The sequence below is a fragment of the Hippocampus bargibanti genome, linkage group LG01 (genome assembly GCF_051943395.1).
Source record: "Hippocampus bargibanti isolate YZ-2025 linkage group LG01, ASM5194339v1, whole genome shotgun sequence".
In the NCBI taxonomy this organism is placed as follows: domain Eukaryota; kingdom Metazoa; phylum Chordata; class Actinopteri; order Syngnathiformes; family Syngnathidae; genus Hippocampus; species Hippocampus bargibanti.
Window position 1 is genome coordinate 23,847,056 of NC_142734.1, and position 19,245 is coordinate 23,866,300.

General features: G+C 42.1%; 1 protein-coding gene across 3 annotated transcripts in view; it reads left to right on the forward strand.

The window, feature by feature from the left end:
• irak1 (interleukin-1 receptor-associated kinase 1) overlaps window positions 1-16,591 on the forward strand; it is a 38,450-nt gene extending 21,859 nt beyond the window's left edge. For 2 of the 3 annotated variants that reach the window (XM_089004682.1, XM_089004669.1), the window contains exons 6-14: window positions 1,011-1,060; window positions 2,225-2,333; window positions 2,406-2,527; window positions 5,691-5,904; window positions 6,934-7,002; window positions 11,512-11,596; window positions 11,668-11,765; window positions 15,135-15,774; window positions 15,864-16,591. In XM_089004682.1, coding sequence (XP_088860808.1) covers window positions 1,011-1,060; window positions 2,225-2,333; window positions 2,406-2,527; window positions 5,691-5,904; window positions 6,934-7,002; window positions 11,512-11,596; window positions 11,668-11,765; window positions 15,135-15,774; window positions 15,864-15,943 — 1,467 coding nt within the window. In that variant the 3' untranslated portion in view covers window positions 15,944-16,591. The remainder of the gene's footprint in view (window positions 1-1,010; window positions 1,061-2,224; window positions 2,334-2,405; window positions 2,528-5,690; window positions 5,905-6,933; window positions 7,003-11,511; window positions 11,597-11,667; window positions 11,766-15,134; window positions 15,775-15,863) is intronic. The other variant, XM_089004674.1, reaches the window with a different exon arrangement.
• The last annotated feature ends 2,654 nt before the right edge of the window (window positions 16,592-19,245 follow it).

Here is a 19,245-nt window from a genome sequence, read left to right on the forward strand (position 1 = left end):
GGCTTATGAACTTAATTGGTTCCCATAGGAAACCATTAAAATGAGAATAATCCGTGTGCTAGATTTGAGTTCAAAAGCAGAGTGTAGACTGGAAGGTTAAAATATCCCATCAATCAGGCTCCACAAATAACCCGCACAACTCATCTGTACACTTGATGCAAAAAGCTAGCAACCCAGCTAAACAGATCACAACTGATGAAGAACTAGATACAATTATCATAGAGAAAGCACCTATAAGGGATCATTCCTCAATATGGTGAAAGAAGCCGATGTTCCACATCAAGTGTTTAATGCTGAGGAAACCGGACACTCCATTCCATCAAGCCATTAACGACCATCACAAAGATAAATAAAATGACTTTATTGTATAGTACAGTTTATTTCTTTAATCATAATACTATAGCACATTTATTATACATAAAATAAGGTATATTTTGTGTAGTTTTAAGGCTTACAAAATTACAAAGTAGAAAATTATGTTTTATGGGGACCTGGGAACGGATTATTCTCATTTTAATGGTTTCCTATGGGAACCAATTAAGTTCATAAGCCAAGGTCCCACTGGACAAACAGATTGATGTATTTAACACTTGAACAACAGCTGAAGCTGGAACAAAGCGTTAACATGGAAAAAAGGGAAATCCTGCCCCCTTGTGGAAAAATAAAAAAACATGGCCAGAGGCCATGGCCAGCGCTTTATCTGCACCTATGTAAGTAAGTATGAAAAACCAAAACCCAAACAAATTCGGGAATGGCGCTACATACTTTCAATTCCCGAATAAATTTGGGAATGGCAGTGAATGAGTTAAACAGTCCACAAAGAGGTTGTTTTTGTTCCATACTTACCCTTTCGGTGCATGCCTACCCTGGTAATAATTTATTTTTTTGCTCTTTATTCAGTCCTACTAAAGTGACCTTAAGAACCTTTTGAAAGGCGCTCATAAATGAAATGTATTATTATTATTATTATTATTATTATAATAACAATACACTTGACCATTTTGTTGCAGGACTTCAACTTAAAGCAAAGCTTCAATGCTGAAGTGGAAAAACTCTCCAAGTGAGTGTCCTCAAACACAAGTACTTATTCACTTCATACTCCTGCAACAAGGATGTGCGTGTTACAATATGCAATACAGTGATACCTCGGCTTACGACCGCTTTAGCTCATGAACTTTTTGCCTCATAAACATTAAATTTGCGAGAATATAATCTTGGCAGACAAACTCATTTTCGGCGAACCACACCACACGGCGCCACAGTGGGTGGCGGACGAGTTTTCCACACCTACTTTCTTTGTGTACAGACATTTGTTATCAGAATCAGAAAACCTTTATTTGTCCCACAATGGGGAAATTTGCAGTCCACAGCAGCAGTTTGAAAGGGGGATGGGTGGGGGGGTGAAGTGATAGAAAACATGATATTCTAAGCATAGTAAAATAAAAATGTCAACTGTATACTGTCTTCTTTCCTTTCGGCTTTTCCCTTCAAGGGGTCGCCACAGCAAATCAGTGTCCTACTGTGAATGTGTGAAACCGTTTCATATGTATCGAGTGGAGTACTTTTGCTTTTTTGGGACGTAAAAAGACCCCACCACAGCCTAGTGTTAAGCCGAAGAGGACACAAAAGAAGCAGAAGAAGGAGATCATGGAAAAACACCAACAAGGTGTGCGTTTGTGTGATTTAGCGTCCCAGTACCAGTACGCTAAGTCGACCATTGCTACGTGTGGCTAAGGGTGTTTCTGTGTTGTCTAAGCAACGGTCTCAGGCAATAGAAGAGGTTGAAAACCTTCTGTTGATTTTGATTAACCAAAAGCAGCGAGAAGGGGACAGTGTGAGTGAGGGTATTATCGCCCAGAAAGCACGATAACTTCACTCGGATATCATCAAGAGGCAACAACATCAACGACCATCACAAAGGTCAATAAAACCACTGGAGTATACTGTACAGTACAGTTTATTTCTTCCATTATAATTCAATAGCACATGTATTATACATAAAATAAGGTATATTTTGTGTAGTTTTAAGGCTTATTTAGTAGCAAATTAGGTTTTATGGAGACCTGAGAACGGATTATTCTCATTTTAAAGTCTCTTATGGGAAATATTCGGAAGACAAACCTTTGGCCTTACACACACTTCCTGAGAACCATTTACCTTTAAGTTCGTAAACTGCGGTATCGTTGTATTTGTCAGCAATCAATATGTATTGTATTCCCATTAGGTTCAGACACCCAAACATTGTAGACCTGCTTGGATTCTGTCAAGGCTCAAGTGTTTGTCTCATCTACAGCTACATGGACAACCGATCCCTAGAGGATCAGCTCCACAGCGTAATATACACACACACACACACACACACACGATGTCAATGGATGTGTATCCGTATGCGTGTATGTGATTAGGGTTCTTGTACTCTGACGTGGCCTGTGAGGGTCCGCATCGTTCATGAAGCGTCAGCGGCGTTGCAGTACCTTCACTCTCCTCCAGATGGACGCAACTCTGTCATCCATGGCGATGTGAAAAGGTTCAGTCTTGCCTTAACCCAATTAACTCATTCACTGCCATTCACAAATGTATTCAGGAATTGTAAATATGATCATTTTGGCATCTGTGTAAGCTCTCAGTCATACAGCAGTAGTCCATCGATAAAAAGGTTTCTTCAGCCGTCATCTGTACTTCTTTTCAAGGTGTCGGACGTTTTCGATCCTCATTCGAGAAGCTTTGTCAGCGTCATCAGCATCATCTATGTATCGATCTATCGATCGATACATAGATGACGAGAAGCTTCGTCTATATATATATATATATATATATACAGTAAAGTCTCGTTATATCGATATCGGTTATATCGATAGTACCGCTTATTACGATACTATTTCTATGAACGCAAGGAGAAAATTACATGCGCGCAGGGTAGGATATATCGATAGTCCCGGTTATATCAATATTTTTTCGGACTCCCGAGAATATCGATATAACGAGACTTTACTGTATATATATATATATATATATATATATATATATATATATATATATATATATAAGCCTCTTGGATGACAAGCGAAACGTCCGACACCCCTTTAAAGAAGTACAGATGACGGCTGAAGAAACCTTCTCATCGATATACAGGGATATAGTAATTAAAGTCAATAATACGAAATATAAAATGATAAGAATGACACTGAAGTGTAAACAGTTTGGTATATTGGATTGGATTTGCCTTTATTTGTCTCGCAGTGATATAATAGTATTCAATAGAAAACTTTGCTTAAAAACAACAGATTGACATTGTATATTGTATATATATATATATATTACAAGACAGCATATGACTCGATGCCACACACATGGATCACTGAATGCTTGGAGTTGTATAAGGTCAACCGGACCCTGAGAGCCTTCGTTGCAAACTCGATGAGGAGGTGGAAAATATATGTATACACACCTGAAGCCAATGGCAAGCCACTAACGCAAGTGTCCATCAAATGTGGCATATACCAAGGTGATGCACTCTCCCCACTGCTGTTCTGCATAGGACTGAACCCCCTCAGCCAGATAATGCCAAGACAGGCTGTGGATACCGCCTCAGAAATGGTGCTACGATCAGTCACCTCCTCTACATGGATGACATAAAGCTGTATGCTAAGAGCGAAAGGGACATAGACTCCTTGATCCACACAGCCAGGATCTACAGCAGTGATATCGAAATGTCATTCGGGCTGGAGAAATGTAGTCGGATGGTGACTAAGAGGGGCAAGGTAGTCCACACTGAAGGCGTCTCACTCCCTGAAGGAAAAATAGCAGACATTGAAAACAGCTACAAGTACCTTGGTATACCACAGGCCAATGGCAACCTCGAACTAGCAACAAGGAAAGCGGCTACGACCAAATACCTCCAGCGGGTGAGGCAAGTCCTCAGAAGCCAGCTCAATGGCAAAAACAAGACCCGGGCAATAAACAGCTATGCCCTGCCAGTGATCAGATACCCTGCAGGAATAATAAGGTGGCCAAAGGAAGAGATTCAGACCATGGATGTTAAGACCCGAAAACTCCTCACCATGCATGGAGGGTTCCATCCCAAATCCAGCACCCTGATACTGTACACAAGCCGTAAGGAAGGAGGCCAGGGACTAGTGAGTGTGAGAGCCACTGTCCAGGATGAAACATCCAAGCTCCATGAATACATCAAAGAGAAGGCTCCAACGGATTATGTACTCAGAGAATGTCTCAGACAATGGGGAACAAAGGATGAGCTGCTGGAAGAGGGACACTCATGGGAGGAAAAGCCCCTACACGGGATGTACCACTGAACCATAGCAAAAGTGGCTGATCTCAAGAAGTCCTATCAGTGGCTAGAGAGGGCTGGCCTAAAGGACAGCACAGAGGCACTCATCCTGGCTGCTCAAGAGCAGGCCCTGAACACCAGAGCCATAGAGGCAGGGATATACCACACCAGACAAGACCCAAGGTGTAGGTTGTACAAAGAGGCACCTGAGACAATCCAACACATAACTGCAGGGTGTAAGATGCTGGCAGGGAAAGCCTACATGGAGCGCCATAACCAGGTGGCTGGCATAGTCTGCCGAAACATCTGTGCGGAGTATGGACTGGAAACCCCAAGGTCAAAATGGGAAACACCTCCCAAGGTAGTAGAGAATGACCGAGCAAAGATCCTGTGGGACTTCCAGATACAGGCTGACAAAATGGTAATGGCCAACCAACCAGATATCGTGGTCATAGATAAAGGGGAAAGGAAAGCCATTGTCGTGGATGTAGCGGCCCCTGTGATGGAAACATCAGAAAGAAGGAACATGAGAAAATACCAAGGGCTCAGAGAGGAGCTGGAGAGAGCCTGGAAGGTAAAGGTGACAGTCGTGCCTGTGGTGGTCGGAGCACTCGGGGCAGTGACCCCCAAACCCGATGAGTGGTTGCAACAGATCCCGGGAACAACATCAGATATCTCGGTCCAGAAAAATGCAGTGCTGGGAACAGCACGGATACTGCGCAGAACCCTCAAGCTTCCTGGCCTCTGGTAGAGGACCCGAGCTAAAAAATGGGGGACGTGAGGGGTGAGGCGAGGATATATATATATATATATATATATATATATATATATATATATATATATATATATATATATATATATATATATATATATATATATATAGCTCTAATTATTGCCCCATTCACTCTGGTATCAATACCAGAGTGAATCGGGCACTCTGGTATCTATACCATAGTGAATGGGGCCATCAGGGTCAGTAAGGCACTCTGGTATCAATACCAAAGTGAATGAGGCAATCAGGGTCATAGACCATCATAGACCATAATCAGTCAGGACAGAAGAAATAATCAGTGTATCCTCAGAGCTTGGACCTTAGAGCAGGGATCAAAGTGGAGGCCTGGCACCACGACCTTTGGACATTAGGGATAGACAGTATACAGTATATAGGGCCAGAGCTACCCGCAAAAATTTAGTTTATTGACGAAGCTTCTCGGATGAGAAGCGAAACGTCTGACACCGTGAAAGGAGTACAGATGATGCCAGGAGAAACCTTTTCATCAATGATCATTTTGACTTGTTCATTACAAAAGTAGCTCCCATGCTGAAAACGTGTGAGCACCCCTGATATGTGTATGGTCAAATCCCCAGGTTGACTCTCCATCCCTTCCATTTTCTGTTGCAGTTCAAACATTCTCTTAGACCGCCACCTGGTGACAAAGCTGGCTGACTTTGGCTTGGCTCGCTTCGCGTCTCCAAACACGTTGAGCTGTACGGTGTCCAAAACCACCACAGTTGGTCAAAAGTCCAAGGTCAGGGGGATGCTAGCATACCTGCCAGAGGAGTACTTGAGGAATGGTCAGTCGGGGACGCCGGTGGATGTCTACAGCTTCGGTGTGGTGAGTCGTAATGATCTCATGCTTCAGATCAGTAGGTCACGAACTCCGGTAGGAATTACAGTGATACCTTGGCTTACGAACGTAATTGGTTCCCTGACAGAGTGTGTCAGGTGAAAAGTGTGTATCCCAAAAATGTATTTCCTAGAGGAAAACCATTAAAATGAGAATAATCTGTTCCCAGTTCCCCATAAAACATAATTTTCTAGTTTCTAATTTTCTAAGCCTTAAAACTACGCAAAATATACCTTATTTTATTCAGAACAAATGTGCTATGGTATTGTCATTAAAAACCTCCTTCCATTAGGGATATATATATATATATATATACACACACACACACACACACACACGAAGCCTCTTGGATGACAAGCGAAACGTCCGACATCTTCAAAGAAGTACAGATGACGGCTGAAGAAACCTTCTCATCGATTTACAGGGATATAGTAATTAAAGTCAATAATATGAAATATAAAATGATAATAATGTGTAAAGTGTTAACAGTTTGGTATATTGGATTGGATTTGCCTTTATTTGTCTCGCAGTGATATAATAGTATTCAATAGAAAACTTTGCTTAAAAACAACAGATTGACATCTTATATTATCCTGTCGTATCAACCCAGCGGCGGCCATTTTGAATGGATTTCGACTTACGACCGTTTGACTTACGAACATTTTGTCGGAACGGAACCCGGTCGTAAGTTGGCTGTTACCTGTATTTATCCGGCCTGAAAGGCCTGGTCCCTGAAAATATTGTCCTGAAAAACCAGTCTATGGGGCCTAAAAGGTTGTGGACCACTGTAAATGATGATTCCAGCATACCTGCTTGAAAGAATCAGCATCATGAAAATCATTTACAGAGCTTACAGATCATTTGAATCAAAAACATCGTATGATGATTGATTAGAGGACTGGAATTCGTGACCTCTGCTTTCGAAAGATCAGAATGCGACACACAATGCAAATATGCAGAAAACAATTCAGTCTTGAATTATGTCACTTGTTCGACATGGCACTATGTCTGTTCTAGGTATTGTTGGAGGTACTGACTGGTCGGCGAGCTCTGGAGACAAACAAGACCTTTGGAGATATCTACCTGGTTTGAACTCTTGGTCACACGTCCGCTGGCAAATACAGTGATACCTCAGCTCACGAACTTAATTGGTTCCCAGAAAGTGTGTGTGAGGCAAAAAGTTTGTCTTCCGAACATTTATTTCCCATAAGAAACCATTAAAATGAGAATAATCCATTCCCACGTCCCCATAAAACATATTTCTCTATGACAGGGGTCGGGAACCTTTTTGACTAAGAGAGCCATAAAAGTAAAATATTTAGAAATGTTTTTCAGCGAGAGACACACGCACGCGCGCGCGCGCACATACAAACGCTCGCATGCACGCGCGCACATACAAACGCTCGCGTGGGCGCGCGCACACACACACGCGCGGCCACTTTTCAACAAAATATCAGAATATATTATTTAAAATAACTTTGTGATAGTACTCACCGTTAACATGGAACGTTTTCCGTTCCTCGTGTTTGGTAAAAATCCAGGAAAACTATCGGAATGAAATTCAATTTGCCGGTCCAGAGGCGAAGTTACTGCTAGCTAGCCTGCACACGGCTCATAAGCTTCCACACTTGCTATCTGCAATCTACTTCTCGCAGAAGTATGTTGATGCTAACGTTAACATTGGGCTTGTTAAAATGTCACTGACATTCGACTGTTTCATCGATGGTATTGTTTCATTGCAAATTAGAATCAGAACATTTTCTCTCCTCTAATGCTCCGGTGCCTTCACGCTGAAGTGCACAAGTTGGGCTCATTTAAAGGGGCGTTTACCTATTTCAACATGACGGCCACTATCATCCAATCAACATGGCGCTTTCGGCCATTCTAGGTCAGTGTCATCCAATCAAAATTGCGCTTTCCGCCAACTGCAGCCCCAACGGGAAATGAACGGCGAAAAAAAACGACAATATGTATTATAATATGTAATATTTATCGGCGAGCCATATGCAATCATCAAAAGAGCCATATATGGCTCGCGAGCCATAGGTTCCCGACCCCTGCTCTATGACATAACCCTTAAAACTACACAAAAATATATCTTATTTTATGTATAATAAATGTGCTATTAATACATGTGTATTGTAATTAAAGAAATAAACTGTACTATATAATAAAGTCGTTTTATTTACATACGCAGCCTTAAAGGACAACCGACGCCCCAAGTTGTGTCCATAATTTGTAAAATCACTTCAAATGACTTCTACTGAGCGTATTTTACAAATATTCCACCACATATAGCTATATTTTACGTTTTAAGACTCGCGCTGAATATTCAGGAAGTCTTGTTTTTGAGTTGGTGACGATTCCTGACGTCACGTGACGTCAGGAACGCCGATGGCAGAGAAAGGGACACACAATGCATTTCGGCACTTTGTTTGGTCTGAAAACTAAGTGTTAATCCGTGTTGATGGCGAACATAGAAGGAAAACACATAAATAACGCGATGGTGAATCATTGTGTGTTGCACCAAGACTACGATTTGATACTGGTTGACACAAATTCCCAGCAGACAAATCAGCCCATTTCCAACAGAGCTTGGGCGCCATTTTCTGGGACACTCCATTGATGTCATTGACGGCTCGAATTGATATGGGAGGACTCCTTTAATCGATTGCAAACATTTATGCTTTCCTCTTGAGAACTATTTCAATCATATTCATGACTGGATGAGTAACAAGAAAGCATCTTCTCCGAATCTGAAGCCATTGTTTTGATTCTAGAGCAGGGATGGGCAAACTTTTTGACTCGCGGGCCGCATTGGGTTCTAAAATTTGACAGAGGGGCCGGGCCAGGAACATTTGGAGGGAGTGTTTGGGCCGGAAATACTCTGAACAAGTTATGTCCATAATTTATAAAATCACTTCAAGATTCCACAGCATATAGCTATAGTTTACGTTTTAAGACTTGCGCTGAATATTCATGAAGTCTTGTTTTCGAGTTGATGACGATCCCCATATGACGTCACGTTTGGACCGCCCCTGACCGTGAAAGCGACCTACAATGCATTTTGGGTACTTTGTTTGGTCTGAAAACTTCGTGTTGATCCCTGTTGATGGTGAAATTAGAAGGAAAACACATAAATAATGCCATGCTGAATGGTTGTGTGTTGCACCAAGACAACTATTTGATATTCGCTGACACAAATTCCCAGCAGAAAAATCAGCCCATTTCCAACGGAGCTTGGGCGCCATCTTGTGCATTTTCTGGGCACTACATTGCTGCCATTGACGGCTCAAATTGATATGGGAGGACTCCTTGAATCAATTGCAAACATTTATGCTTTCCTCTTTAGAACTATTTGAATCATATTCATAACTGGATGAGTAACAAGAAAACATCTTCTCCGAATCTGAAGCCAGGCAAGACGTCTTGGCGTGACGTCACGAACAGGGGGGTGGGACCTTCTGAAACTGACCATTTCCGGATTCATTTTAAGTCATTTTTATTGGTGTTTTTCATTTAACTAAAATATCAGCCTGCCTGATTTGGGTATTTTAGATGCTATAAAACGTTTTTCTGATGTCAGTGGGAAACAAAAACAAAAAATGGTGCCGGTTGTCCTTTAAATGTAGTATGTACAAACCTCATAGCACAGTAAGAACACTACAACCCAATTTATTAACTGTCTTTCAAATGTGAAAAATATCCCTGATCAGTTAATAAATTTGTCTCAATGAATATGCAAGATATGGCATTTACAGACTATTTCGCAGATACTTGGAGGAGGAAATGGAAATAGATTAAAATAACATGCACTGTGATTTATCAAGATTGCGCCTGTTTTTAATAAGTTTCCATCGAAGGGGCAAAGTTAAAGAAATCAACATTTATTGAAAAATCGAATCACTTTCAACATTCAAAACATATTATTACACAACGAAATATTCAAGCTCAATAATACCTACTTGTGTTAAATTCCGCCAAATCATAGATGGTTTGTCCTGACCGCGCGCTCAACAACCTCCTCACTGACGCCCTCGCCTTCACGCGCAAACAATACACATGTACCGTCGCCGAGCACACAAACATAGACTACCTGCAGTTGAAATTTGCATACTCGGCACGGCAGCCAATCAGAAGCCTGCTTCTTTCTTCCGGACTTTCGCAAGCGTTATAAAGTCGTGCAATTGCATGTCATTTTCCAAAATAGATGCACAGAACCTCAGACCAGAAGAAAGATTCAAAAGAAGCTAACAACATATGTGACGCTAAAAAACGTAAATTTACATTAAACCGTGACTGTAAAGTGTACGTGAGACTTATGAAAGGGGCTTAGTGGCTCGTAGGAAGCAATGCAAACGTTGCATTGTGCACCGCAATGACAATCGACTACTGCAGCAAAATCTACAGCCATGCACATTTACCGTAAATTAAGCAAGGTAGCATTTGTAGTAGGTGCATTCTTTTCTTGATTTTAGAAAAAACTTTATACTTTGTTACAATGTTTTTTAATGGTATTAGTTGTCTCATTGTGCTTCAAGTTGTGAAAAATGGGGCAGGCAACTTTTCAGTTATCTGCCCTGTTGTTCGCTAACTTTTTGTCATGAGTTTTAGACACTGTTTGTACTATAATTTGGGCAAGTTCGGCGGGCCGGATTAAAAAGCCTATCGGGCCGTATGTAGCCCGCGGGCCGTAGTTTGCCCATGCCTGTTCTAGAGCAAGGCAAAAAGTTGTGGCGTGACGTAACGAACAAGGGAGCGGGACCTTCTGAAACTCACCATCTCCGAGGTCATAGTTTTGGGACACTTTAACTCATTTTTATTGGATTGGATTTGCCTTTATTAGTCTCCCAGTGGAGAAATTTACATTTCACAGCGGCAAAGTGATGAAAGGAATGAAAGTAGAAAAACAAAATACATGAGCAGCTGGAAAGGCAGCCACTCTCGCGGCGCCGTCTTGAAGTCCATCCATCCATCCGTCCATTTTCCGTACCGCTTATTCCTCATTAGGGTCGCGGGGGGTACTCTCAGCTGTCTTCGGGCACGAGGCGGGGGACACCCTGAATTGGTTGCCAGCCAATCGCAGGGCACACAAAGACGTACAACAGTCACTCTCACACTCACCAAGGGACAATTTGGAGTTGTCAATCTGCCTGCCATGCATGTTTTTGGAGTGTGGGAGGAAACCGGAGGACCCGGAGAAAACCCATGCGGTCCCGGGGAGAACATGCAAACTCTGCACTGTGAAGCCGGTGTGCTAACCACTCGACTACCGGGCCGCCCCGTCTTGAAGTATATTTATATATATATATAATATTTATATATATATAATATTTATCTTTATTTATACACTCGATAACAAACCACGTCCGCACTCAAAGAAAGAGGGTGACGAAAACTAGTCCGCCAGCCACCGTGGCGCTGTTCGAACGTGTGGTTTGGTTCGTCCTCCCGAAAACTAGTTTGTCAGCCGAGACTATATGCTCACGAATTTAATGTTTGGGAGGCGAAAAGTTTGTGAGCTAAAGCGTTCATCAGCAGAGGTATCACTATATGGGCATATAGACACTGACAAGTCTTCCCGTGGTTTTGTAGAAGGACGTCATCCAAGAAGTTCAGGAGGGCCAGACTGATTCTGAGACAGCGTGGAGTAGACAGCTAGACCACCGGTTGATCTCAGGTCAGTGTTGACCGTCCGTCCGGCTGTGCTTGGATCTCACTGAACCTCTCTTCACATGGCTTGTGCGTCAGCAGGTGATGCCAACGAGCTAGCCGGGAGCAAGCAGATGGCAGCACTGGCCTCCAGGTGTCTTGACAAAAAATGGAAGAAGAGGCCCGCCATGACTGAGGTTTGTTTGTTGTTTGACTCATGCAAAAAGCTGTGACGACTGCCCTTCACGTTCCAAAAAACATCAACAAAAGTTTGATGGAAACGAACAAAAGCAGCACTTTTTAGTTGGATACTTACATCCGAACATTACAAAAAGTTTTTCATGAGGCAGTGAGAGGAAAAGGAGATGAAAGGCATAGGCTCTCGTGCAATATCTCGAGCATATCGTCTTGGTTGACGAATTAGTTTTCGACGGATGAACCAAACCACACGGCGCCACGGTACTTCTGCTATTATGAGACCGAAAAAGATCCCACCACAGGCTAGTGTTAAGCCGAAGAGGACACAAAAGAAAAACTTGTTTTGATAATAATAATAATAATAATAATAATAATAATAATAATAATAATAATAATACATTTAATTTCCAAGCGCCTTTCTGAACATTCAAGGACACGTCACAATCAAAAGAACAATACACAGACCAATAAAAGCATAAATAAAGTGATAAATAATAAAATAGCTGATTGAACTAGACTATGAATGGAATTTTAAACAGATGGCTCTTGAGGTGGAATTTGGATTCACGAAAAGCAGCTCACAGTGGGCAGTGTGAGTGAGGGTATCATCGCCGAGAAAGCATGGCAACTTCACTCGGATAACATCAAGAGGCAACCTGGAAGTTCGTCATCCATTGACAACTACCATCACGAAGGTCAATCAAATGACTTTATTATACTGTACAGTTTATTTCTTTAATTACAATACAATAGCACATTTATTATACATAAAATAAGGTATATTTTGTGTAATTTTAAGGCTTATTTAGTAGAAAATTATTTTTTATGGGGATCTGGGAAAAGATTTTTCTCATTTTAATGGTTTCATATGGGAAATTAATGTTTGGAATACACAGTTTTCTCCTTACACACACTTTCGGGGAACCAATTAAGTTCGTAAGCCAAGGTATCACTGTATTTGTAAAATGTAGAAACATCAAGACGTTTTGAGGTGTGTGTTAAGCACGCTAGTAGGTGGTGCTGTGACTAAGAGGCTAATTGTTTGTGGCTGTCTTCAGAGCCGAACTGTCTTCAAAGGCATGACATACTGAAAAGTCTTCTCTGTGAGACAAATGAGCAGCAGTAGTAATCCAGTTCATCACGGAGCTACGTACTATCCCTCATGTGGTCTTCCGCAGGGCTCAATTTTAGGGCCCATGTTGTTCTCACTATACTTGCTCCCATTGGGTTCTGTCCTGAGGTAACATGGTATTTCCTTCCACTGCTATGCAGATGACTCTCAGATCTATGTCCCACGGTTGTCCTTTAAAGGACAACCGACGTCTCCGGACAAGTTGTGTCCATAATTTGTAAAATTGCTTCAAATGACTTCTACTGAGCGTATTTTACAGAGATTCCACCGCATATAGCTATATTTTACGTTTTAAGACCCGCACTGAATTTTCCAGAAGTCTTGTTTTTGAGTTGGGGACGAGTACGTACGTGACGTAAACGAAGGAACGCCCCTGACCGAAAAACATTGTAGCAGTCCTTCCATCACGTCAATATATTTTGCTGTACTTGTTTGTCTGAAAACGTCATGTTGCACCAAAAAGAGCCAAAAGAGGGCGACCAAGCTCCATGCAAGGAATTTGTCAGCCTGTGGAAACGAGCTAATTAATTCCTCACACGGAGCTTGGTCGCTATTTTCTGCCTCTTTTTTAGTGATACATTTGCCCCCAATGTTGCCTCAAAATGGCACAGAATAAATTATTTAATCGATTGCAAACATGTATGCTTTCCTCTTCAGAACTATTTGAATCATATTTATAACTGGATGTGTAACAAGAAAGCATATTCTCCGAATATGAAGCCATTGTTTTGATTCTCCAGCAATGCGAGACGTCTTGGCGTGACATCACGAACTGGGGGCGGGACTTTCTGAATTTGCCCAATTCGCAGCGCAATTTTTTGCAGATTTTGGACACTTTAAGTCATTTTATTGGTGTTTTGCATTTGAATAAAAATATCATACTGCGTGTTTTGGGTATTGTAGATGCTTTCTCTGATGTCAGTTAGGAAACAAAAAAAGTGACGTTGGTTGTCCTTTAAGGCTATTTTTCCTGCTTAGATGAAATCAAAACCTGGATGGCACAAAAGGTCTTGAAATTCAATGAAAAGAAGACAGACCTGATCCTGTTTGGTCCCAGTGGCCATGTCCATCTCATCCTGTCGACTTGGCCCCCCCTGGCTCCTTATCTGAAGTCAACAGTCTCAAACTTGGGTCTGAAACTGGACAGTGACTTGAAACTTGACCCGCAAATTGTTGCAGTTGCTCTTTCATTTTCAGCAGCTGGCTAAAATCAAACTTCTCCTTTCTCATGAGCACCTTGAAGCAGTAATTGATGCTTTTGTCACATCTTGCCTCGATTCCTGTAATGGGATTTACTTTGGAGTCTGCCAATCCTCCATGAAGCGTCTCCAGATGGTCCAGAATGCTGCTGCTGGCCTCTTGACTGCTACTCGTAAGAGGGAGCCCATCACTCCTATGCTGGGAAATTTCAGGAGACTCATGAATGGCTGTTGCATTTCAAGTACAGGTCACATCTGAGTTACGACCGCCGTGACTTACGGCTACCCGTACTTACGACCACTACCGCCAGACACTTTTTTTGTTTTTTTGTTGTTGTTTTTTTTATTCTACGCCTGGCACCACAACACGCAAACAGTCGGCCATGCGTACTACAATTTTGGCCAGCCAGCATGTCACACACTTGCACAGCAATCTACCGCGTGACTACACTCAATACAATAGTTATACAGTGCAGATACCTTCTCGGCAACCTCTCCTGTAGTACTGGACACTGATTTTTTTCTTTCTGCGTCCGCCTGAGTCAGAGCGTGTGTGTTGGCGACCTCTTCTGGCCGTTAGCAGGGAGAGCCATTTTTTAACAGCGCAATAATAAAACAGCAATAAAAATCGATAATATGAAATATAAAATGATAAAAACAACACTAAAAGGTCTAAAATTTATAAACTGTACAGTAAACAATTTGGTATATATTACACATACAGTTATACAGTGATAAAAATCTATAATACAAAATATAAAAATGACACTAAAAGTTATCAAATGTATAAATGAACTGTAAACAGTTTGGTATATAACAGTATTCAATAGAAAACGTTGCTTAAAAACAACAGATTTACATCGTATACGATGCTGTCATGTAAACGTCACGTCGGCCATTTTGAATGGATTTCGACTTACGACCGTTTCACTTATGACCGTTTTGCCGGAACGGAACCGGTTGTACCTCGGATGTTACCTGTACACATCAGGGTTTTATGCAAGTAGCATTGACAATGACTTTTAATCTTCTTTCAGGTTTTTGACAGACTTCAGTGCATCAGTGACCTGGTGAGGAAGCGCGACCTTGTCCCGACTCCTCATTGTGCTTCCCCTGGATATCAGCACTCTTCAGATGCCAGCATGGAGGTTGTGACCCAACATTTGTCCAAACTGAAACCCCTAGAGGACACCTATCAACCACCCAGAGGCTCCTTCCCATCTCCTATACCATTCACAAGGACCACCTTCCATTCTTCTCTACCTACTTCCTCCCACCCTGTTCACTTCTCCTCTCTCCCACCTCACCCATCCTCCCTGGATGATCAGTCTTCCTTCTCCTTACCTCACACATCTTCTGTCCATGCTCCCCCCTCATTTGAGAGTCCGTGTGAAACAGATGAGAGTCGAGGTTTCTCCCAGTATGGGAGCCAGTTCAACTCCAAACTGTCATCTTTCTCCCCATACACCAGTGAAGAGGGCCAAAATGGAACTGGGCCCACAAAATCCCAGTCCAGACAACCTTGTGAGGACCATTACAACCTTCACGACAAAATGGGACTAAGTCACTCATCCAGGCCCCACAGTGACCCTCGGGTTGCAGTGGGACCAGAACCCAGTGGTTCTGAAATTGTTGCCCCTCCAGCTCCTTCGCAGTCACTGTCCCCCCAGACCTCAGGTAAGGTTACAAAGATTGTCTGAAATGACATCCATGAGTACATTATAACATGTGCTGTCCTGTTCTGCTCTGCGCTTGCGGGTGACCAGATGGTGGGCGGCCGTGTGAGGAGTTTCATGGTCCAGAGGAGAGTGATGAGCTGGAATATCTTGCTGCTACAGCGATCTGACTGTTGGAGATGGATTTGGTTCAGTTGTGGGCAGGGCGGGATGGCGAACGAGGACACTCCTTTTGCTCATGTCAACTATTGTCTATTGCTTTCGAAAAAGACACAAGTAAAGTACAGGTAACATCCGACTTACAATCGGCGCGACTTACAACACCTGTACTTACGACCATGACCCCCAGACCTTTTCTTTTAATCTACACCTAGCACTGCAATGCGCAAGCAGCCAGCAATGCGTACCACAATTTTGGCCAACCAGGATGTCAAACACTCGCACAGCAATTTACTGCGTGACAACATTCAGTACAGTAGTTATCCAGTGCAGATACCGTATCGGCAACATCTCCTGTAGCACTGTACACTGTTTTTTTCATTCAGCGTCCACCTGAGTCCGAACGTGTGTGTCGGGTGACCTCTTCTGGCGATTTTTCACCAGCGCGCATGCGTGGGAAGCCGTGTGTATTTGGGTCAGCAGAACGCCTGTGCGCCGACACAGTAATAAAAATCGATAATACAAAAATGATAAAAATGACACGAAATGTTATTACATTTCTAAATGAATTGTAAACAGTTTTTCGATGAAAAGGTTTCTTCAGCCGTCGTCTGTACTTTTTTGAAGGTGTCGGACGTTTCGTTGCTTATTCATGAAACTTCATCAGCAAACTAAAGTCTTACTGGTAGTTTAGACCCTATATATATATCCCTACTGTCCAGACATGGCGGTGCCGGACTCTGCTATGATAGGTCCCTGCTCTCAGGTTGGGGGGAGCAGAGGACTACCCACTGAAGCTGCTCCACTGATAGTTCCTGTCGTCCTGACTAACGACTGGCCTGATTGCCCCATTTCGACCGGTATCACCTCATCAGTATTACTAATCCTATGTTGCCTAAGCAGGCTATTGTATAAACGATCCAAATTGAACCTCACCCCACCAAACCGGTTTAATTAAGGATTTAATTGTTTTATGAAAATCGCTTCTTTTACTCCAGTTTCAAACCATCTATGTTCTTTCGCTAAAATTTTAACCTCATTGTCGTCAAATGAGTGGTTGCTAGCTTTTAGGTGCATATGTACTGCCGATTGAGGCCCACTAGTATTATCCTTGCGATGTTGAAATGTATTTTAGATTATACCCGGGAGAGGCCACGCCATGTATCAATGGCCTGCCAAAAATACATAAGAAGGGTTCCCCCTCAGACCCATTGTTTGTAGCATTGACTCCTCGACTTACAATGTAGCCAAATATCTAAAAACTATCTTAGCTCTGTTGGTTGGGTAGACAGAATATCACGTAGAGAACACCACAAGAGAACACCACAAGGTTTGTAGAGAGTATCAAAGAAAGCATATTGGAACCTGAGGAAACATTGGCATCTTACGATGTGACTTCTCTCTTTATATCTATCCCAACCACAGCAGCAGTCTCAGTGGTGAGGACGATTGTGACTGCTGGCGGACGTTTCTCTGCATGAAAGAACCAAACTTAAACCGGACCACATCTGCCAATTATTGGAAATCGGCCTTAATACTACGTATTTTCAATTTAGGGAGAAATTTTACAAACAAATTCATGGTTGTGCTATGGGTTCACCAGTTTCACACATAGTGGCTAATCTGTACATGGAAGAGATGGAGAAACAGGCCCTCACATCCTTCCCGGGGACAAAACCTATACACTGGTTTAAATATGCGGACGATACTTTGGTCATAATTAAAAAACAAGAAATTCAATCCTTCACAGATCACCTCAACTCGGTAGACATCAACATTAAATTTACTCGTGAGGACATTAAAGAGAACCAACTAGCCTTTTTGGATTGTAAAGTAATTATAAAAGAGGACAGAGCGCTAAAAACGGAAGTCTTTCGGAAGGCTACGCACACTGACCAATACTTACCTTTCGATTCTAACCACCCTTTACAAAACAAACTGGGAGTTATCGGATCCCTCCAGCATAGGGCTAAACTAATACCAACAAGCGTTGAAGGGTGAGAAAAGGAGTCAAAACATATCAAGAGAGCACTCACAAACTGTGGGTACCCTCAGTGGTCATTTAACAAATGTCAGAAAGAAAGAATAGGGAATGAAACAAAAAATTCTCAAGATACAAAAAGGAGCGGAGTAGCAGTACCTTACATTGCAGGAGTTTCTGAAAAACTACAAAGAGTTCTTTTGGCAACACAAACTACTTATTTCAAACCGATAAACGCGTTAAGGCAAAAATTAGTGCATCCAAAAGATAGGCTGCCAAATGAAAAACAAAGTAATGTAGTTTATTTAATACATTGTAAGAATAAAAATTGTAAAGCGCAGTACATTGGGGAGACTAAACAAATTCTGAAAAAAGACTTTATCAACATCGCAGGGATAATACTAGTGGGCCTCAATCGGCAGTACATATGCACCTAAAAGCTAGCAACCACTCATTTGACGACAATGAGGTTAAAATCATAGCTAAAGAACATATATGGTTTGAAAGGGGAGTAAAAGAAGCGATTTTCATAAAACAGCTAAATCCTTCATTAAACCGATATGGTGGGGTGAGGTTCAATTTGGATCGTTCGTACAACAGCCTACTTAGGCAAAATAGGATTAGTAATACTGATGAGGTGATACTAGTGGAAGTGGGGCAATCAGACCGGTCGTTAGTCAGAACAATAGGAACAATCAGTGGAGCTGCAATGAGTAGTCCTCTGCTCCCCCCAACCTGAGAGCAGGGACCTATCATAACAGATATATATAGGGCCTAAACTACCAGTAAGACTTTAGTTTGCTGACGAAGTTTCTTGGATAAGAAGCGAAACGTCCGACACCTTCAAAAAAGTACAGATGACGGCTGAAGAAACCTTTTCATCGATGGACCACTCCTGTACGACTGAGAGCTTACACAGATGTAAACAGTTTGGTATATAATAGTATTCAATCGAAAACATTGCTTAAAAAAACAGATTGACCTTGTATACTATCCTGTTGTGGAAACGTCACGTCGGCCATTTTGAATGGATTTCGACTTACGACTGTTTTGTTGGAACAGAACCCGGTCATAAGTCAGATGTTACCTGTGTTTATCCAGCCTGAAAGGCCTGGTCCCTGAAAATATTGTCCTGAAAAACCGGCCTATGGGCGGTCTCGAACTTAATTGGTTCCCAGAAATAGTGTGTAAGGCGAAAGGTTCGTCTGCCACACATTTATTTCCCATAGGGAACCTTTAAAAAGGAGAATAATCTGTTTCCAGGTCCCTATAAAACATCGTTTTCTACTAAATAAGCCTTAAAACTACACACAATATACCTTATTTTATGTA